Here is a 21,726-nt window from a genome sequence, read left to right on the forward strand (position 1 = left end):
TCTTTTCAGCCGCAGTCCTTTCGTTCCTATAAGAACAAGCGGGCAAAAGGACAGTCATATTTGCCCAGAGGCAAAGGAAGGGGTAAGAGGGTGCAGCAAGCAACTACTTCCCACGAACAGAAGCCCTCCCCGGCTTCTACAAAGCCCTCAGCATGACGCTGGGGCTGTGCAAGCGGACTCAGGGGCGGTGGGGGGTCGACTAAAGATTTTCAGCACACAGTGGGCGCGCTCACAGGTGGACCCTTGGATCCTGCAGGTAGTATCTCAGGGTTACAAGTTGGAATTCGAAAAGTCTCCCCCTCGCCGGTTCCTAAAGTCTGCTTTACCAACGTCTCCCTCAGAAAGGGCGACGGTATTGGAAGCCATTCACAAGCTGTATTCTCAGCAGGTGATAGTCAAGGTACCCCTCCTACAACAGGGAAAGGGGTATTATTCCACACTATTTGTGGTACCGAAGCCGGACGGTTCGGTAAGACCTATTCTAAATCTGAAATCCTTGAACCTGTACATACAGAAATTCAAGTTCAAGATGGAGTCACTCAGAGCAGTGATAGCGAATCTGGAAGAAGGGGACTTCATGGTGTCCCTGGACATAAAAGATGCTTATCTGCATGTCCCAATTTACCCTTCACACCAAGGGTATCTCAGGTTCGTGATACAAAACTGTCATTATCAGTTTCAAACGCTGCCGTTTGGTTTGTCCACGGCACCTCGGGTCTTTACCAAGGTAATGGCCGAAATGATGGTTCTTCTACGAAGAAAAGGCGTATTAATTATCCCTTACTTGGACGATCTCCTGATAAGGGCAAGGTCCAGGGAACAGCTGGAAGTCGGAGTAGCACTAACCCAAGTAGTGCTTCAACAACACGGGTGGATTCTGAATCTTCCAAAATCTCAATTGACCCCGACGACACGTCTGCTGTTCCTGGGAATGATTCTGGACACTGTTCAGAAAAAGGTGTTTCTCCCGGAGGAGAAAGCAAGGGAGTTATCCGAACTTGTCAGGAACCTCCTAAAACCAGGAAATGTGTCAGTACATCAATGCACAAGAGTCCTGGGAAAGATGGTGGCTTCTTACGAAGCAATTCCATTCGGCAGATTCCACGCACGAATATTTCAGTGGGATCTGCTGGACAAATGGTCCGGATCGCATCTGCACATGCATCAGCGGATAACACTGTCACCAAGAACAAGGGTGTCTCTTCTGTGGTGGTTGCAGAGTGCCCATCTGTTAGAGGGCCGCAGATTCGGCATTCAGGACTGGGTCCTGGTGACTACGGATGCCAGCCTACGAGGCTGGGGAGCAGTCACACAGGGAAGAAACTTCCAGGGCGTGTGGTCGAACCTGGAGACGTCTCTTCACATAAATATACTGGAGCTAAGAGCGATTTACAATGCTCTAAGCCTGGCAAAACCGCTGCTTCAGGGTCAGCCGGTGTTGATCCAGTCGGACAACATCATGGCAGTCGCCCACGTAAACAGACAGGGCGGCACGAGAAGCAGAAGAGCAATGACAGAAGCTGCAAGGATTCTTCGCTGGGCGGAAAATCATGTCATAGCACTGTCAGCAGTGTTCATTCCGGGAGTGGACAACTGGGAAGCAGACTTCCTCAGCAGACACGACCTCCACCCGGGAGAGTGGGGACTTCATCCAGAAGTCTTCCACATGATTGTGAACCGTTGGGAAAAACCAAAGGTGGACATGATGGCGTCCCGCCTCAACAAGAAAATGGACAGATATTGCGCCAGGTCAAGAGACCCTCAGGCAATAGCTGTGGACGCTCTGGTAACACTGTGGGTGTACCAGTCCGTGTATGTGTTTCCTCCTCTGCCTCTCATACCAAAGGTACTGAGAATTATACGGCTACGGGGAGTAAGAACAATACTCGTGGCTCCGGATTGGCCGAGAAGGACTTGGTACCCGGAACTTCAAGAGATGCTCACGGAAGAGCCGTGGCCTCTACCGTTAAGAAGGGATCTGCTTCAGCAGGGACCTTGTATGTTCCAAGACTTACCGCGACTGCGTTTGACGGCATGGCGGTTGAACGCCGGATTCTAAAAGAAAAGGGCATTCCAGAGGAAGTTATTCCTACCTTGATTAAAGCCAGGAAGGAAGTGACCGCACAACATTATCACCGCATTTGGAGAAAATATGTTGCGTGGTGTGAGGCCAAGAAGGCCCCAACGGAGGAATTTCAATTGGGTCGATTCCTACATTTCCTGCAGGCAGGATTGTCTATGGGCCTCAAATTGGGGTCTATTAAGGTTCAAATTTCGGCCTTATCGATTTTCTTCCAGAAAGAATTGGCTTCAGTGCCTGAAGTACAAACCTTTGTCAAAGGTGTACTACATATACAGCCCCCGATTGTGCCTCCAGTGGCACCGTGGGATCTCAACGTAGTTTTGGATTTTCTCAAATCCCATTGGTTTGAGCCGCTCAAATCGGTAGATTTGAAGTATCTTACATGGAAAGTAACCATGCTACTGGCCCTGGCTTCAGCCAGGAGAGTATCAGAGTTGGCGGCTTTATCGTACAAAAGCCCATATCTGATTTTCCATTCGGACAGGGCAGAACTGCGGACGCGTCCTCAGTTTCTGCCTAAGGTGGTTTCGGCTTTTCACTTGAACCAGCCTATTGTGGTGCCTGCGGCTACTAGCGACTTGGAGGACTCCAAGTTGCTGGACGTTGTCAGAGCATTGAAAATATATATTTCAAGGACGGCTGGAGTCAGAAAATCTGACTCGCTGTTTATCCTGTATGCACCCAACAAGAGGGGTGCTCCTGCGTCTAAGCAGACGATTGCTCGTTGGATCTGTAGCACAATCCAACTTGCACATTCTGTGGCAGGCCTGCCACAGCCTAAATCTGTAAATGCCCACTCCACAAGGAAGGTGGGCTCATCTTGGGCGGCTGCCCGAGGGGTCTCGGCATTACAACTTTGCCGAGCAGCTACGTGGTCAGGGGAGAACACGTTTGTAAAATTTTACAAATTTGATACTCTGGCTAAGGAGGACCTGGAGTTCTCTCATTCGGTGCTGCAGAGTCATCCGCACTCTCCCGCCCGTTTGGGAGCTTTGGTATAATCCCCATGGTCCTGACGGAGTCCCCAGCATCCACTAGGACGTTAGAGAAAATAAGAATTTACTTACCGATAATTCTATTTCTCATAGTCCGTAGTGGATGCTGGGCGCCCATCCCAATTGCGGATTGTCTGCAATACTTGTACATAGTTATTGTTACAAAAATCGGGTTATTATTGTTGTGAGCCATCTTTTCAGAGGCTTCTTCGTTGTTATCATACTGTTAACTGGGTTCAAATCACAAGTTGTACGGTGTGATTGGTGTGGCTGGTATGAGTCTTACCCGGGATTCAAGATCCTTCCTTATTGTGTACGCTCGTCCGGGCACAGTACCTAACTGAGGCTTGGAGGAGGGTCATAGGGGGAGGAGCCAGTACACACCATGTGATCCTAAAAGCTTACTTTTTGTGCCCTGTCTCCTGCGGAGCCGCTATTCCCCATGGTCCTGACGGAGTCCCCAGCATCCACTACGGACTATGAGAAATAGAATTATCGGTAAGTAAATTCTTATTTTAATTTATTTTTAATTAAAAATGTGTTTTAAAACGCAGAAATAGAACTGTTATAGTCAGAAGACAAGATCATAATTAATAAGTCTCAGGAGCAGATGTACTAAGAGTGATAAAGTGGGGAGAGATAAACTTCCAACTAATCAGCTGGCATTTTTCAAACTCAGCCTGTAGCATCGCAGTTAGGAGCTGATTGGCTGGTACTTTATCTCTCTTCGTTTTATCACTCCCAAGGCTTTGTATGTTTCCCCCTAAATTCTTTGATTAATGTTATGTAAAAATAAACCTCTGTATTTGCACAGGTGTCTTCAAAAGAGCTGGTTCAGGAGATAATCCAGATCTTGATGGAACATGAAGACTCTTGTCATAGAACATGTTTCTCACTGCAGTTTGAAGGGAATGTCCTAGACAACTTTTCAGAGCTAAAGTCTGTGGAGGGACTAAAAGAGGGATCTGTTTTAAAAGTTGTGGAGGGTAAGAACAGACTTTGGGATTATAAAACCTCAAACTAAAAAAGAAAAAGAAAAAAGTAAACGTTATACTTTGGAACTTGGTAATTTCAGTCTCTTGGGAATCTCATGGGGATAAATAGAAGTTACCACCTTCTACAGTGAAACCCACTGTTAACAGTCTGTTTTCCCTTTGACTGGGGTTGGACAAAGCAGAATAACGAAAAGAAGTGTCTGGTGACTGTAGGTTATGGCACCCAATAAGTACAACATTAAGTCCTGCGGAGCAGTCGTCAATTTGGAGGCCAGCCTGTGTGCAACTGTGTTTTTAAGGATTGAAAATGTGCTAGAATGTAATCTAAAAAAAATAAAATAAAACAAAAAAAAACCAAAACAAAATCTGAATGTACCTTTACACAACCAGTATCCGGATGGTAAATCGACATGGATTAGGTCGAACACTATTGGTCAACACATGAAAAGGTCAACACTATTTCTCTTACGTCCTAGAGGATGCTGGGGACTCCAAAAGGACCATGGGGTATAGACGAGATCCGCAGGAGCTTGGGCACACTGAAAAGACTTAAGACTGGGTGTGAACTGGCTCCTCCCTCTATGCCCCTCCTCCAGACCTCAGTTAGACTTTGTGCCCAGGACTGACTGGACACTCACAGGGGAGCTCTACTGAGTTTCTCTGGAAAATACTTTTTGTTAGGTTTTTTTATTTTCAGGGAGACCTGCTGGCTACAGGCTCCCTGCAGCGTGGGAGTGAGGGGAGAGAAACAGACCTACTTCTTCTTAGTTAAGGGCTCTGCTTCTCGGCTATTGGACACCATTAGCTCCAGAGGGTTCGATCACTTGGTGCGTCTAGTTGCTTGTTCCCGGAGCCACGCCGTCACCCCCTCACAGAAGCCAGAAGAAAGAAGTCACGTGAGTGTGAGAAGATCAGAAGACTTCAGGACGGCAGAAGACTTCGGTGACCAGGTACAGCGCAGCGGTGACTCTGCGCTCCATGCTCCCACACACATCACTGAAGACACTCACAGGGTGCAGGGTGCTGGGGGGGGGGCGCCCTGGGCAGTAGGTCACTGGGGTCCGGATAGCCGGCAGAAGCATTGTCGGTGCCTCAGCACCGTTCCTCGGCCCCCGCCGGCATTTTCAAATTGGGCGCCTTGAAGCCCGCCGGGAAGGGGCGGAGCTTAGCGCACGGCGCCATCTTCTCTCTCCTCCACGCGGCTGAAGGAGACGCTGGGCGGACCTCCGATCACTCCTCGCAAGTAACGGGTAGATTATTCAGGGGGGGGCGCAGTGTGGTGCATTATTTGATTTTTTTAAGCAGCGCTGGTCATAAATATCCCCTATAGGGATATATAGGCGCTGTGGTGTGTGCTGGCATACTCCCTCTGGGTCTCTCTCTCTCTGGGCTTCACTGTAGGCCTGTCCCCTAGCTGAGACGTTCTGAGTGTGAGTCGCTGTGTCGATTGAACGTGTCGACATGTCTGAGACTGAATGTGATTCACCGGAGGAGGTTGTGGGGGTGCAGTTGTGGGTCTGGATTTGGGTCTGTCGGCGCAGCCGACACCTGATTTACTCACGTTATTAAGTACAATCAATACGAATTTAGCTTCTTTAAAAAAAAGAGGTTAGATAAGTCTGAGTCACAGACGCAGGTGTGGAAAAAGTCCATAGAGAAGTCTCAGGTACAGACCCCATCGGGCTCGCAAAAGCGGCCGTTTACTCAAGTGGTAGATACTGATACCGACACGGACTCTGATTCTGAGGTCGATTTTTCTGAGGCGGCTTTGCATCCGCGTTTAGTGAAGAGTGTTCAGTACATGATTGTGGCTATAAAGGATGTTTTACACATTTCTGATGAACCTGCGGTGCAGGAAGCAAGGATTTGTTTGTTCAAAGGGAAAAAACCTGAAGTGAAATTTCCCCCCTCTCATGAAATGAATACTCTTTGTGAAAAGGCTTGGGACTCGCCGGATAAGAGGTGGCAGATTCCCAAGAGAATTTACATGGCGTATCCTTTCCCCTCTGATGACAGGGAAAAATGGGAGTCGTCTCCAAATGTTGACAAAGCTCTATCTCATTTGTCTAAGAAGGTGGCGCTTCCGTCTCCGGACACGGCAGCTCTCAAGGATCCAGCGAATCGCAAGCTGGAGATGTCCTTGAAGTCCATTTTCGCTAATACAGGCGCATTGCTCAGACCTGCGGTGGCGTCGGTATAGGTGAGTATTTCTATTGCTAAATGGGCTGAGAATTTAGCTGCTGATATGGATACCCTTGATAAAGATAATGTTCTTCTGACTCTTGGTTATATCAAGGACGCTGCAGATTACCTGAAGGATGCGGCGAGGGATGTTTGTCTCTTGGGATCAAGAGCCAATGCCATGTCGATATCGGCCAGGAGGGCGTTGTGGATCCATCAATGGAATGCTGATGCCGACTCCAAGAGAGCTATGGAAGCTTTACCCTTCAAAGGTAATGTCTTGTTTGGGGACAGCTTGGCGGACCTGGTCTCTACCGCGACGGCGGGTAAGTCCTCTTTTCTTCCTTATGTTCCCACACAGCACAAAAAGGCACCACATCAGCAGATGCCGTCCTTTTATCCTAATAAACACAGGCATGGGAAGGGTTCGTCCTTCCTCGCTTTAAAGGGTAAAGGAAGGGGTAGGAAGTCGCCTGCCGTGTCGGGCGCCCAGGACCAAAAGTCCTCCCCTGCCTCTACCAAGTCCACCGCATGACGTTGGGGCTTCCCTGGGGGAGTCCGGACTGGTGGGGGGCCGTCTCCGAGTCTTCAGTCAGGTCTGGATTCTTTCAGGCCTCGATCCTTGGGTCCTGGAGATTGTATCTCAGGGATACAAGCTGGAGTTTCGGGAGGTGCCCCCTCACCGGTTTTTCGTTTCGCCCTTACCAGCGTCTCTGCCGGACAGGGAGCTGGTGTTGGCAGCGATACAAAAATTGTGTCAACAGAAGGTCATTGTTCCAGTTCCTCCGTCACAACGGGGGGAGGGGTTCTACTCGAGCCTATTTGTGGTGCCGAAACCGGACGGTTCGATCAGACCGATTCTGAATCTAAAATCCCTCAATCCATACTTGAAAGTTTTCAAGTTCAAGATGGAATCTCTTCGAGCTGTGATTTCCAGCCTAGAAGGGGGTGATTGTATGGCGTCAGTCGACATAAAGGATGCCTACTTACACGTCCTGATATTTCCTTCGCAACAGGCCTTCCTCAGGTTTGCGATACAGGACTCTCATTACCAATTTCAGACATTGCCGTTTGGCCTTTCCACGGCCCCGAGGGTTTTCACCAAGGTCATGGCAGAAATGATGGTTCTCCTTCGCAAGCAGGGGGTTTCAATTATCCCGTACTTGGACGATCTCCTGATAAAGGCGAGGTCCAAGGAAAGGTTGCTAAGGAGTATAGATTTGGTGCTGTCGGTGCTTCGACAGCACGGTTGGGTGCTAAATTTACCAAAATCTCAGTTGATTCCGACCACCCGGCTGTCTTTTCTGGGCATGATTCTGGACACGGAGTTACAGAGAGTTTTTCTTCCACAAGAAAAGGCTCTAGAACTGCAGTTGTTGGTCAGGGAACTTCTGAGGCCGAAGACTGTGTCCATCCATCAATGTACGCACGTTCTGGGGAAGATGGTGGCGGCGTATGAAGCCATTCCGTTCGGCAGGTTTCATGCCCGGGTGTTTCAGTGGGACTTGCTGAGCAAATGGTCCGGGTCTCACCTGCACATGCATCGGAAGATAAGTCTATCTCCCAGGGCCAGAATTTCCCTCCTGTGGTGACTACAAGGGTCTCACCTCCTAGAGGGACGCCAGTTCGGTATCCTGGATTGGGTACTTCTGATGACAGATGCGAGTCTCCGGGGCTGGGGTGCAGTCACCTAAGGCAGGAACTTCCAGGGGAGATGGTCGTTCCAGGAAGCGGGTCTCCACATAAATGTTCTCGAGTTAAAAGCCAACTACAACGGCCTACTACAGGCAAGAAGCCTTCTTCAGGGTCGACCTGTCCTGGTACAGTCAGACAACATCACAGCGGTGGCACATATCAACCGTCAAGGCGGCACAAGGAGCAGAGCGTCAATGGCGGAGTCCACAAGAATCCTTCGCTGGGCGGAACAGCACCTGAGCGGGAGTAGACAACTGGGAAGCAGACTTCCTCAGCAGACACGATCTCCATCTGGGAGAGTGGGCTCTTCATCAAGAAGTGTTTGCAGAAGTGACAAAGCGTTGGGGACTCCCTCTGATAGACATGATGGCGTCTCATCTCAACAAGAAGCTTCCGAGGTATTGTTCCAGGTCAAGCAACCCCCAAGCCAGTGAGGTCGATGCCCTGGTGTCTCCGTGGGTGTTCAAGTCGGTGTGTGTGTTCCCTCCACTTCCTCTCATTCCAAAGGTACTAGGGGTCATTCGGCGAGCAAAGGTTCAGGCGATTCTCGTAGTTCCAGATTGGCCAAGAAGGGCCTGGTATCCGGATCTTCAGGAATTACTAGTGGAAGATCCTTGGCCGCTTCCTCTAAGAGAGGACCTGTTGTTGCAGGGTCCATGCGTGTTTCCCGACTTACCGCGGCTGCGTTTGACAGCATGGAAGTTGAGCGCCAGATCTTAGCTCGTAAAGGTATTCCAGGAGAGGTCATACCTACTCTCCTCAAGGCTAGGAAGGAGGTTACGGCGAAGCATTATCACCGTATTTGGAAGAAGTATGTTTCCTGGTGTGAGTTTAAGAGTGCTCCTGCGGAAGAATTTAATTTGGGGCGTTTTCTCCATTTTTTGCAGGCTGGGGTGGATGCAGGCCTGAAGTTGGGCTCCATCAAGGTGCAGATTTCGGCATAGTCTATTTTCTTTCAAAGAGAATTGGCTGCCCTCCCAGAGGTTCAGACGTTTGTTAAAGGAGTTTTGCATATCAATCCTCCGTTTGTGCCTCCTGTGGCCCCATGGAATCTGGACGTGGTCTTACAGTTTCTCATGTCTTCCTGGTTTGAGCCTTTGCGTAAGGTTGAGTTGAAGTTTCTCACCTGGAAGGTAGTCATAATGTTGGCACTGGCTTCTGCCAGGCGGGTGTCTGAGTTGGCGGCCTTATCTCATAAAAGCCCGTACTTGGTCTTTCATTCGGATAGGGCAGAATTGAGGACTCGTCAACAATTTTTACCGAAGGTGGTCTCCTCGTTTCATATTAATCAACCTATTGTGGTACCGGTGGCCAGGGATGCTGGGGCAGTTGCAAGGTCTCTGGATGTAGTGAGGGCTTTGAAGATCTACGTCGCCCGTACAACGGTTGCCAGGAAAACTGAGGCGCTGTTTGTCCTGTACGCTTCCAACAAGATTGGTCATCCTGCTTCAAAACAGACTATTGCACGCTGGATTTGTAGTACGATTCAGCAGGCTCATTCTTCGGCCGGATTACTGGTGCCGAAGTCGGTGAAAGCCCATTCTACCAGGAAGGTGGGTTCGTCTTGGGCGGCTGCCCGGGGCGTCTCGCTTTACAGCTCTGCCGAGCGGCTACTTGGTCGGGTTCAAACACTTTTGCCAAGTTCTATAAGTTTGATACCCTGGCTGATGAGGACCTTGCGTTTGCTCAGTCGGTGCTGCAGAGTTGTCCGCACTCTCCCGCCCGGTCTGGAGCTTTGGTATAAACCCCATGGTCCTTTTGGAGTCCCCAGCATCCTCTAGGACGTAAGAGAAAATAGGATTTTGGTACTTACCGGTAAATCCTTTTCTCCTAGTCCGTAGAGGATGCTGGGCGCCCGTCCAAATGCGGACTATTTTCTTGCAGTGTTCTCTTGTGGGTTCGCTTAGTTTATACACGGGTTGTGTATTTCTGTTTTCACCTTGTTGCTGTAGTTTTTTTCATACTGTTATCTGGTTTCTTGTTACTCCGGTTGTACGGTATGGTTGTGGTGTGGGCTGTTATGTCTGTAGCCCTTAGTTTACACAAAAATCCTTTCCTCGAAATGTCCGTCTCTCCTGGGCACAGTTCCTATAACTGAGGTCTGGAGGAGGGGCATAGAGGGAGGAGCCAGTTCACACCCAGTCTTAAGTCTTTTCAGTGTGCCCAAGCTCCTGCGGATCCCGTCTATACCCCATGGTCCTTTTGGAGTCCCCAGCATCCTCTACGGACTAGGAGAAAAGGATTTACCGGTAAGTACCAAAATCCTATTTTATTTTATTTTTAAATATTCTTTTTAACTATTTCATACTTTACCATCCACATGGACTATGATTGCAAGGGGATGAGGTGCACTAATTTGGGGTTTCTTGTCATGTTCCGCAAAAAAGTTTAAAAATGTCATGTCGACCTTTTTATGTGTCCGCCTGTTCCATGTCTACCGTTTTAATGTGTCAACCTTTTTCTGAGTTGACTATGTCAATAGAACAAAATGTAAGTTGCTCATATCAATTAGAAATACAATTCAGGTGCATGAAAGGGAGGGGTTAGTCTAAGCTAGAAATACATTGGGGATTAACCCCCGGTGTCCCCCCAGCACACCAAGCTGTATATGTACCAAGACAGGAAAGACTATATCGACAAGGCTCCTTTGATGCTCGTGACCTTGTCAATGTCGACCAATAGTGGTCGAACTATTGACTGTCGACCTAATCCATTTCGATCCATAGCCATACAACCATGTATTGTTTCATAGTAGTATGAATTGGGGCTTCTAGTGTGACTCCTTATTGCTTTTGCATTAAAGCACAGAGCATTAGAATTAGATCACTAATCAGACCATCAGATTATTAAGATAAAGTTTGTTGGTTTCAATTTCTTTCTAATAATAATAATAATTTTATTTATATAGCGCTCTTTCTCCAAACAGGACTCAAGGCGCTTTACAGACATCAAAACAATAAACATAATACAGAAGATTAATACAGCAATACACAGGCCACACATTCATAAAAATGAAAACCTAGAATGCATAGAGTAATCATAATGCAGGATTGGTGTAGGCATTTTAGGTAGTTGGTTCCATGGGCTGTGTATTCCACCCTCACAGGGTACCAGGTGCGGCAGCCATCTTGGGCGCACTGCGTATGATTACCCTGGGTGGAATAGTCCACCCCTAGAAGAGATTACACAAAATGAGGGTGATTGCAGCGTCCTAATGTTCAGAGTAGGGTACCAACAAAACTATCAGGTCCATGTATTTTCATCCCATCCACAAGCTTACCAGATGAGGCAGCCATGTTGGGCGCACTACGGAGGTTACTCTAGGAGGTAAGCCATACATGGGAGAACGGGCACTAGTGTAGTCGTATGATATAACCTGTATGAACAATCCACGTGAGGCACATCCTGCCCGCAGAGGCCCCCATTTGGGGTGCACTGTGTTAAATGCTGCTAGCAGGGTGTGCAATCAGTGGAGGCACACGTCACAGGAATGCCACACGGTGGGGTGGAAGTATGCAGTAAAAGTTTTTTGTTTTTTTTTTAAAGAAAGCACATGGTGAGATTACTTTTGCAGGTAAACAACAAAAAGAGGGCGATTATCCTGGTCTCATAGGAGCAGTAATGGGGGTATGAGAATGTTGAGAGCACACCAAAATCCGATGAAAACTACCCTGTTGGGCCGGACCTTGGTGCTCTCTCCCCTACCACCCCCCACCCCCAGTGCTCCCTCCTCACCTTGAGGGGTAGGCCTGTAAGGCAGTACTGATGTTCTGTGCCAGAGGGTTAGTAGGCCTGGTCCTGGTGTTTTCATTACAGAGGTTTGGTGAGTGAACATAATGTTCCTGAATTCTTTCTGTTAACTTTCAGCTATTTTGTGTTTTTGCTTTCAGAACCATATACCATTAGAGAGGCTCGGATTCACATCCGCCACTTCCGGGACTTGCTGAAGAGCCTGGACCTCACAGATGCCTACAATGGGGTAGACTGCAGCTCACTTTCCTTCCTCAGCAACATTTTTGAGGGTGATATTGGAGGTACAAACTGACACAACTATTGCTTTGAGTCTGGAAGTGCCCTTGTAGCCAATATTATTAGTAATGTAATTCTATACACATATTTTGCAAATGTCTCTCTTGCTGAAAGTGGAGGGACATCAGACCTGCAGCCATTGGAAACTCTTTCCTAGCTCCAGTTTTAGGATTTAATCCCAAACCTGAGAATATATAGATAGATCTAATTAGTTTGTTGAGCCTATGTTTCTTAAGCCATCAAACTCTGTGTAAATTGAAATCGTGGTAATTTGTCCCCCATTCTAGAACCTTCCTCTTACGAAAACAATGGCAAGAAGAAGAAACGATCATCTATAGAACAGGGGCTGGATGCAATAGATTGTTCTCCTCCAGAATATATTCTTCCTGGGAGTACAGAGCGCCCTTTACAACCTCTCCAGCCTATCGGCCTTGACAACAAGGTAACACTAGTCTCAGTATTCTAGTATCTGTTACCAGCTATTGTAATGTCAATTGTCTCTGATACCCAACCCAGTGAGTTATATCAGATTATACATGTTTTTCATCAGTGACCCCCTTTATTACCCATTACCTTTTGGAAAACCAGATGACTGCATAGACTTGCCATTCAAGTGAACACATAAAGTCACAGAGCACAATGCTGCTTTTGTGAAAAGAATCATTGGCCCTGGGCTGCTATCAAGCCTTAGGGCCTGATTCAGATAGTACTTAATGATGATATTTACACAGTTGAGTGAATATTGCCCAACTGCGCATGCATCGCGGTCACACTGAACACGCCAAGTGCCTTAGCAATACTGCTTACAGTAAGGATTTATTCGTAAAGTGATTGACAGTCAAGGACTGTTTGGGGGAGGTAACAGGGATTGGTGGCAAAAATGCAGGCATGCCTCTGTGTACAACTACGATGAGGTACGCAGAGAACATGGCGCCAGCGTCTCAGTTCCAGTGACTATAGGGTAACTTGGATGGATGAGTATGGAAGGATCTGCGACTACTGCTGCGTGTTTGCACGCAGTTGCTGGAATCTGCAGAGTCGCTAGTGGACGTCTCTGTACATTTCAAGGTGGAGGCAGCATTAGAATAGTTTCACACATCCACTGTGTACAGGATCACAGCTGCGAATGCATTAGCATGCATTTCACTCAAGCCCATAGTTCATCCTCAGGGTTTGCCATTGTATGTAGTGTGCATTACAACCCCCTCAGAGTATATTATCTTGGACTACATTTTAAATTGGAACATAATGTGGGAAACCTCCCCCATGTAGGAAGAGGTGCAACAGATGCCATACTGTGGATGTTTTACAGTAAACGGCAGGAATGCTTCACTTTAATTTGTATATAAAAATAATGTCTACAGTAGGAGGATTCTGGTCCCCGCTTACAGCACAGGCCATTGCTGCCCCAAACATCCTTATTCAATATACTCCACCAACCCAGAGAGTGTGACAAGTCTCCAATAGGAGAAAGAGGATTCTTTTCATAAACATAGTATTCTGTGTATACAATGATAACCTTTTACCTGCAATAACCATGCCCAACAATTACAACTTGACATTTTACCTACAATAACATTGTACATGACATGAAGAGGAGCCATAAATTTACATTAACAGATTTATGTGCTATAAAAATGCCAAGGTCTTTCTGTTTCACAAACTTGTTCCTCCATACTTTCCATGTCATCTTTGGCTAGCTAATGTTTTTCATGGCAGGAAAGAGCAAATGTATCTAAGTTATTAATTCTCTTTGCACAATTATTCTGTTTGGAAACCGTTACAAGTCATTTGCAGTAAAGTCATTTATTTATTTATTAACAGTTTCTTTAGTTAATGTGAAAAACGTAGAGGCTGCATAACTGAGGGCGCCATTGCAGATTCCAACTTACTTTTTTTTTGTCTCCGTTGCAGTAAAATGCCTTAGTGGCCCCTTTTTGAGCTCTATGCACTAGTAGCCTGTAGGGGAGGCAGACCTGTTTTGTGTTTTACAGATTTTCAGCCTATGAATTCATGAGGAACGAGTGACATCACTGAGACACGAGACACTAGGCAGGATGAACCAAGGGTCATTTTGTGGTCAAATCTCCTAAAATGCAGTTTTTGGAGGTTTGGTCGCATTTCGCATATGCACCATGCTGCAGAATGCGATACATTTCAGAGCTTGTATCAAGTAGGTAACACCATCTGTAGATCTGTAGATGGTGTTACGCAGTAGAAGCCTATGGACTTCTTATCACAATGTTCCCTGAGAGAGATTCAGTAAGATCCCTCCCAATATCTCCTGTGGCATGTACGTCACTATATGCATTCTCAGAAGGACTCCCGGGTCCTAAACCCAGAAGTCCTTCTATTGCAAAGGACAGCATTTACTGCGAAAGCTGTCCTTTGTGATTATTATTCAAGCATACAGTATTGGTAAACGACATTATGCTTGAGATGAGTGGCAGGATGCGCAATGCTTGTTGTATCCTGCACACTAACTGAATTAAGAGGTTGTATTCTCCTCAGTATTGGCACAGAATGGCCCCATATGCTTCATACAGTATAGGTGACTAGTACACTTCAAATATTTTGCATTAATTGATTCAATATTTTTTTTTTTTTAAATGGTTATAGAATCAAGATTACTTCGAGCATAGCCACATTATTATTATTATTATTATTATTATTATTATTATTATTATTATTTACATCATCCATTTGTGAGAAGTCTATATATGACATGTACTTGTACAAATTGAAAGAAAAACATAGGGGAACCCTACTGTCAATAGCTGACAATGTTAAGAAAAAAGCAGAAGCGTGACACAGGGGCGCTGGTGCAAAGGGTTGCATTTGAAAATGATGAATGTATGTTGGGAGCTAGGGGGAGCACTTTACAGATGCAGAAGATTTGGAACAGAGGAGGAGGAGGAGCCATTCTGGAAAAGTCCAGAAGACCTTCATGTAATAGGGTTACAAGAGTCATGTGAGGATTCAATTCCGCACAAGTTTGTTAAGCTGCGGTAATGAGTGCCTGAAGCTATTTAATTGACCGCTCTATGTAAACCCACTTAAGGGTATATGCAATTGCGGTCGAATTGCCGAAAATGTCGAAAAACGGGTCATTTTCGACATAAAAACCTGTCTAATTTGATTCGACAATGCAATACAGTACTTTTCAACAAAAAACCAGCCGTTTCATTTTCGACTTTTGGCAATTCGACATTTTTTCAATTCGACATGTCTGCAATGTTAAAATGCGGCTTTTCAACAAAAGTATATTCAATTGAAGAATGTCGATGCGACAACAGTGCTTTTCGACATTCATTTCGTCAATTTCATTCCGCCTCATTTTTCTGTCGTGATCTAATACATTTTTTAAAAACATGTATTTTTTGGTGCTTTTTTTATTGCTAATAGCATATCTATTTATATTTGAAGGGATTATCTACTTGGTTTGTCTATTTTGGAGCCACAAGTATTATTTAATCGTTTTTTTTAATACATTTTTTTTTTTTTAACTATCTACAATAATATGGAGAGATCAGTGCATGTTTTTCATTCGGAAGAGGTGTGAAATGGTTAAAAATCCTGAATAAAAATGCGTGGGGTCCCCCCTCCTAAGCATAACCAGCCTCGGGCTCTTTGAGCCGGTCCTGGTTGTAAAAATACGGGGGGGGGGGGGAAATGACTGGTTCCCCCGTATTTTAACAACCAAAAAAATTACCCAAATAGAAACAATACACACACACACCGTGACAGTATAACTTTATTCCATACATGCAAACCAACATACATACATACTTTCCTATGTTGACACGAAGAGTCGGTCCCCTTCTCCACGTAGAATCCACGGGGTACCTGTAAATAAAATTATACTCACAACAATCCGGGGTAGATCTGTCCTCTTCTTTGTTTGTAATCCACGTACTTGGCAAAATAAAAAAAAGCAAAACACGATCCACGCACATGGGACCCCTTTCCCCGACTGGCGGTACCCCCCGTGACTGCTGTCAAAGAGGGTCCCTTCAGCCAATCAGGGAGCGCAACGTCATGGCACTCTCCTGATTGGCTGTGCGCGCCTGAGCTGTCACTCAGGCGGCGCACTCGAGATACAATGTAGCGCATAGGCGCTCCATTATATCCAATGCTGGGAACTTTGCGGTCAGCGGTAGACCGCGAGGTTATGTGGGGTCACTCTTGTGGTATTTTTACAACCAGGACCGGCTCAAAGAGCCCGAAGCTGGTTATGCTTAGGAGGGGGGACCCCACGCATTTTTTTTTTTTCAGGATTTTTTGAACACTTTTGTGCAGTCTATGAAGTCGAATCCAGGCCGTCCACTAATCGTCAATTGGTCCGTATTTCGACAGCGGGACTGTGGAATCCGTTATTTATTGAATATGTCGAATTCGGGTCCCGGCGGGAGGGTTTCAACTGTCGAATTGTGTCGAATCCAAAAACGGTTGGAATTCGACCGCAATTGCATATACCCATTAGTCGGCAGATGCGGTTTACTGCAACTAAGTCCCGGGGCTTACTCTCATAAACTTAAATTAGTGTGAGTGTGGTGCTGTTACCGCAAGCGGGAACACCACGATTAGCCCTGAGGCATTAGTTAGCACAGACATCTTTAATTCCCCCCCATGGTGAGTACTTTATTAACATTTTCTGCTTAGAGGCTGAAGGAATGAGGTTGAAATTAAAATACGGTTTCTTTTTGGAGATTAATGAGTCCGTTTCATCTTCTGGGCTTTCAGTGCAAGTTTTCTATGGTTAAAAACCAGTTATCACAGTTATACTGTATATTGTGTTTGCTTGCTATAATTATTCATTCATTTCTTTTAATACAGCCTCCTCAGTGTCTCAAATCCTTGATTATGAGCGGCTGGAATCCTCCTCCAGGCAATCGCAAAATGCATGGAGATCTTATGTACTTAACTGTGGTGACTATGGAGGACCATCACATTAATATCACCTCTTCTAACAGAGGATTCTACATTAACCAGTAAGTAGCAGGAGAAGTTATCAATTGTTAGCAATTTGTGTGGCTTCCTCCTGGAATACAGAAGATTAGACAGTCGGAAATGGGAAGTTGATGGCTAAAACAGAATTGGCTAATTGCAGGCTAAGGCTCATACACAAGGAACATTGTACACTCACATTTTGGTAAGTTATCCCATTCCCAAACACCACCACCTCTCAAATATTACATGGGAACCAAATGTACTACTATTATAGGAGTAATACATTGCTGTGGTATGAGGGTGCCAGGAGGGATCACTTGGAAATCCCATCTTATCAAACAGGCTGCAACATGGCAGTTAGGAGCTGATTGGCTGGTACTTTATCTCTTTCCTTTTTTATCAATCTCAAAGGCCCCCCATGTATTCACAAATGTAGATTTTTAAGGGAGAGGGAAGCCGTGTGCAGCACCCTCAAGCAGTGGGCCCCATTCACTGTAGCACCATCTTTACAGTGGTATTATCTCACAAAGTTGGCGCATATGCATAATGTATAGCGCTGGCACCCTTTTTCTGAAGGAATTACTAGAAAGGTGGCACCGCTGAATGCAGGTATAGGTGGCTCCTGCCTCATGAACACCTTGGCATATAATTTGTAGGTGCAGGGTGTACAGCACAGGGCCATCGATGCACCCATGTGATCCACAAACTTTGAACTTGTTATAGATACAACACTGCAGTTGAATACTCCACTTACACTATGTTGCTATGATATTAATAGAAAGTGCCACCTACACAGCACCACATAAAATATTTGTAAGCGCCGTGTCGGTAATATGTATTCTAACATGTAATAAAGTATATTTCTCTGACGTCCTAGTGGATGCTGGGTACTCCGTAAGGACCATGGGGTATAGACGGGCTCCGCAAGAGACTGGGCACTCTTAAAAGAAAGATTAGGTACTATATCTGGTGTGCACTGGCTCCTCCCTCTATGCCCCTCCTCCAGACCTCAGTTAGTATCTGTGCCCGGCCAGAGCTGGATGCACCCTAGGGGCTCTCCTGAGCTTCCTAGAAAAGAAAGTATTTGTTAGGTTTTTTATTTTCAGTGAGATCTGCTGGCAACAGACTCACTGCTACGTGGGACTGAGGGGAGAGAAGCCAACCTACCTGCTTGCAGCTAGCTTGGGCTTCTAAGGCTACTGGACACCATTAGCTCCAGAGGGATCGAACACAGGCCCAGTCCTCGGTCGTCCGGTCCCGGAGCCGCGCCGCCGTCCCCCTTGCAGAGCCAGAAGAACGAAGAGAAGTTGAAAATCGGCGGCTGAAGACTCCGGTCTTCATTAAGGTAGCGCACAGCACTGCAGCTGTGCGCCATTGCTCCCTTAGCACACCACACACTCCGGTCACTGATGGGTGCAGGGCGCTGGGGGGGGGCGCCCTGGGCAGCAATTACATTACCTTACTTGGCGAAAAGCACATAATACAGTCTGATAAACTGTATATGTGCATTAACCCCCGCCATTAAAGTACATAAAAGGACAGAAGCCCGCCGCTGAGGGGGCCGGGCCTTCTTCCTCAGCACACCGGCGCCATTTTCTCTTCACAGCTCAGCTGGAAGGAAGCTCCCCAGACTCTCCCCTGCAGTATCCTGGTACACAAAGGGTAAAAAAGAGAGGGGGGGCACATAAATTTAGGCGCAAAACTGTGTATATAAGCTGCTATAGGGGAAAAATCACTCAGTATAGTGTACATCCCTGTATTATATAGCGCTGTGGTGTGTGCTGGCATACTCTCTCTCTGTCTCTCCAAAGGGTCTGGTGGGGGAACTGTCTTCAAATAGAGCATCCCCTGTGTGTGTGGTGTGTCGGTACGCGTGTGTCGACATGTCTGAGGTAAAAGGCTCCTCTAAGGAGGTGATAGAGCGGATAAGTGTGTGGGAGGGTGTCTCCGTCAACAACGCCGACACCTGTTTGGATATGTGTAAGTGCTGAGGTAAAATTATTGCACAAAAGGTTAGGGAACAGAAAGGAAATCTACCCTGGTCTGTCCCTATGTCACAGAGTCCTTCAGAGTCTCTCTATGTTCACTATCCAAAATAACAAAGTATCGACACGGAGTTTAACTTCACTGTCGACTACGATAATGCAAAGTTACAGCCAAGAGGGCTAAAAGATATTCAATATATGATTATTGGAATAAAAGATGATTTGCATATCACTGATGACTCATCTGTCCCTGACACGAGAGTACACATGTTAAGGGGAAGAATGCTGAGGTAAATTTCCCTCCTCTCATGAGGAAAAAGAGCGGGAATCTCCAGACAAGAGACGGCAGCTTCCCACAAGAGAATTCTCAGGCTGTATCCTTTCCCCACTAGGGCCAGGATGTGTTGAGAATCTTCCCCTTGGGTGTCCTGTTTGCACTAGCTATTCTCAGGGATCCTGCAGATAGCGTGCACATTCTAGTATACTACCCAGACCGGCGATTGTGTCGGCATGGGTTTATAGCGCTGTGGCAGCGTGGACAGGTACCTTATCAGCAGAGATTGAGACCCTAGTATGCATATAAATATTTTAAGATGCTGTCTTAAGTGATAGATATATAATTATAAAGCATGCCCAAAGGGACATGAGTATACTGGGTCCTAGAGACAAAAGCTATGTCGATTTCTGCTTGACGTGTCCTGTAGAATATACATTGGACAGATGATGCCGACTTAAGAGGCATATGGAAGGCTGAGGATTGTGTGGAGAAAGGTTCTCGGGCCTGGTCTCCACAGTTATAGCTGGTAATTCTGATATTTTGCCTTATATTCCTACACAGCCTAGGAAAGCACAACATTATTAAATGCAGCTTTTCGAATAAAGAAACAAGAAAGTCTGAGGTGCGTCCTTTCTTGTCAGAGCCAGGGGCAGAGGAAAGAAGCTGTACAACACAGCTAGTCCCCAGGAACAAAAATCCACCACATGTCGCTGGGGCTCCACAGGCGGAGCTAGGCACGGTGGGGACACGCCTTCGTAAGTTCAGCCACAAGTGGGTTCACTCCCTGTTAGATCCCTGGGCAATAGAAATTGTATCGCAGGGATACAGGCTGGACTGTGAGAAGATACCCCCTCACCGAGGACCCGACGGGCTTCCCCCCAAGAGAGGGAGCCAGTGTTAACTGCAATTCGTAAATTGTATCTTCAACAGGTGGTGGTCAAGGGTCCCCTCCTTCAACAAGAGGGTGTTATTATTCGACCATGTTATAATCCCGAAACCAGACGGTTCGGTTAGACCCATATTGAATTAAAATCCCTGAACATATACCTGAAAAGGTTCAGGTTCAAGATGGAATCGCTAAGAGCGGTCATTGCATGCCTGAAATGAATCGGGACATAAGGGATGCATACCTTCGTGTCCCCATTTATCCACCTCATCAGGCGTACCTCAGAATTGCGGTACGGGATTGTCATTACCAATTTCACCAAGGTAATGGCGGATATGATGGTGCTCCTGCGGAAGCGAGGTGTCACTATTATCACATACTTGGATGATCTCCTCATAAAAGCGAGATCAAGAGAGCAGTTGCTGGACAGTGTATCACCTTCTCTGGAAGTGAAACGGCAACACGACTGGATTCTATATATTCCAAAGTCGCAGTTGGTTCCTACAGCTCATCTGCCTCGCCTAGGCATGATCCTAGACACAGACCAGAAGAGGGTTTATCTCCCGATAGAGAGAGCTCAGGAGCTCATGACACTGGTCAGGAATCCATTGAAAACCAAAACAGGTGTCAGTGCATCACTGCACTCGAGTCCTGGGAAGGATGATGGCATCATACGAGGCCATCCCCTTCGGCTGGTTCCATGCAAGGACAATGGAACTTACTGGACAAGTGGTCCGGATCACATCTTCAGATGCATCGGTTAATCACCCTATCCCCCAGGGCCAGGGTGTCTCTCCTGTGGTGGCTGCGGAGTGCTCACCTTCTCGAGGGCCGCAGATTCGGCATTCAGGACTGGGTCCTGGTGACCACGGATGCAAGCCTCCGAGGGTGGGGGGCAGTTACACAGGGAAGAAAATTCCAAGGTTTGTGGTCAAGCCAACAGACTTGCCTTCACATCAATATCCTGGAACTAAGGGCCATATACAACGCCCTAAGTCAAGCGGAGTTCCTGCTTCGCGACCAACCGGTTCTGATCCAGTCAGACCGCAGGGGCTCATGTAAACCGCCAGGGCGGCACAAGGAGCAGGGTGGCGAGGGTAGAAGCCACCAGAATTCTTCGCTGGGCGGAGAATCAAGTAAGCGCACTGTCAGCAGTGTTCATTCCGGGAGTGGACACGACCTCCACCCGGGAAAGTGGTGACTTCATCAGGAAGTCTTCACGCAGTTTTGCAAATTGATGGAAACTGCCTCAGGTGGACTACATGGCGTCCCACCTCAATAAAAAGATAAAAAAGGTTTTACGCTGGGTCAAGGGACTCTCAGGCGATAGCTGTGGTCGCACTAGTAACACCGTGGGTGTTCCAGTCGGTCTATATTCCCTCCTCTTCCTCTCAGACCCAAGGGCTGAGAATTGTAATAAACGGAGGAGTGTGAACAATATTCTTTGCTCCGGATTGGCCAAGAAGGACTCGGTACCTGGAACTGCAAGAAATGCTCTCAGAGGACCCATGGCCTCTGCCTCTCAAGTCAGGACATGTTGCGGCTGCGTTGGACGGCATGGCGGTTGAACGCCGGATCCTAGCGGAAAAGGGCATTCCGGATGCAGTTATTCCTACGCTGATAAAGGCTAGGAAAGACGTGACAGCAAGA

The 21,726-nt window shown here is 46.8% G+C and overlaps 1 protein-coding gene across 2 annotated transcripts in view; it reads left to right on the forward strand.

Moving 5' to 3' along the window:
* Nucleotides 1-21,726, forward strand: part of LOC134887037 (clustered mitochondria protein homolog) — a 143,032-nt gene that overhangs the window by 19,560 nt on the left and 101,746 nt on the right. For both annotated transcript variants that reach the window (XM_063913185.1, XM_063913186.1), the window contains exons 3-6: nucleotides 3,893-4,064; nucleotides 11,840-11,983; nucleotides 12,266-12,420; nucleotides 16,815-16,969. In XM_063913185.1, coding sequence (XP_063769255.1) covers nucleotides 3,893-4,064; nucleotides 11,840-11,983; nucleotides 12,266-12,420; nucleotides 16,815-16,969 — 626 coding nt within the window. The remainder of the gene's footprint in view (nucleotides 1-3,892; nucleotides 4,065-11,839; nucleotides 11,984-12,265; nucleotides 12,421-16,814; nucleotides 16,970-21,726) is intronic.

The sequence above is a fragment of the Pseudophryne corroboree genome, chromosome 1 (assembly GCF_028390025.1).
Source record: "Pseudophryne corroboree isolate aPseCor3 chromosome 1, aPseCor3.hap2, whole genome shotgun sequence".
Taxonomy (NCBI): domain Eukaryota; kingdom Metazoa; phylum Chordata; class Amphibia; order Anura; family Myobatrachidae; genus Pseudophryne; species Pseudophryne corroboree.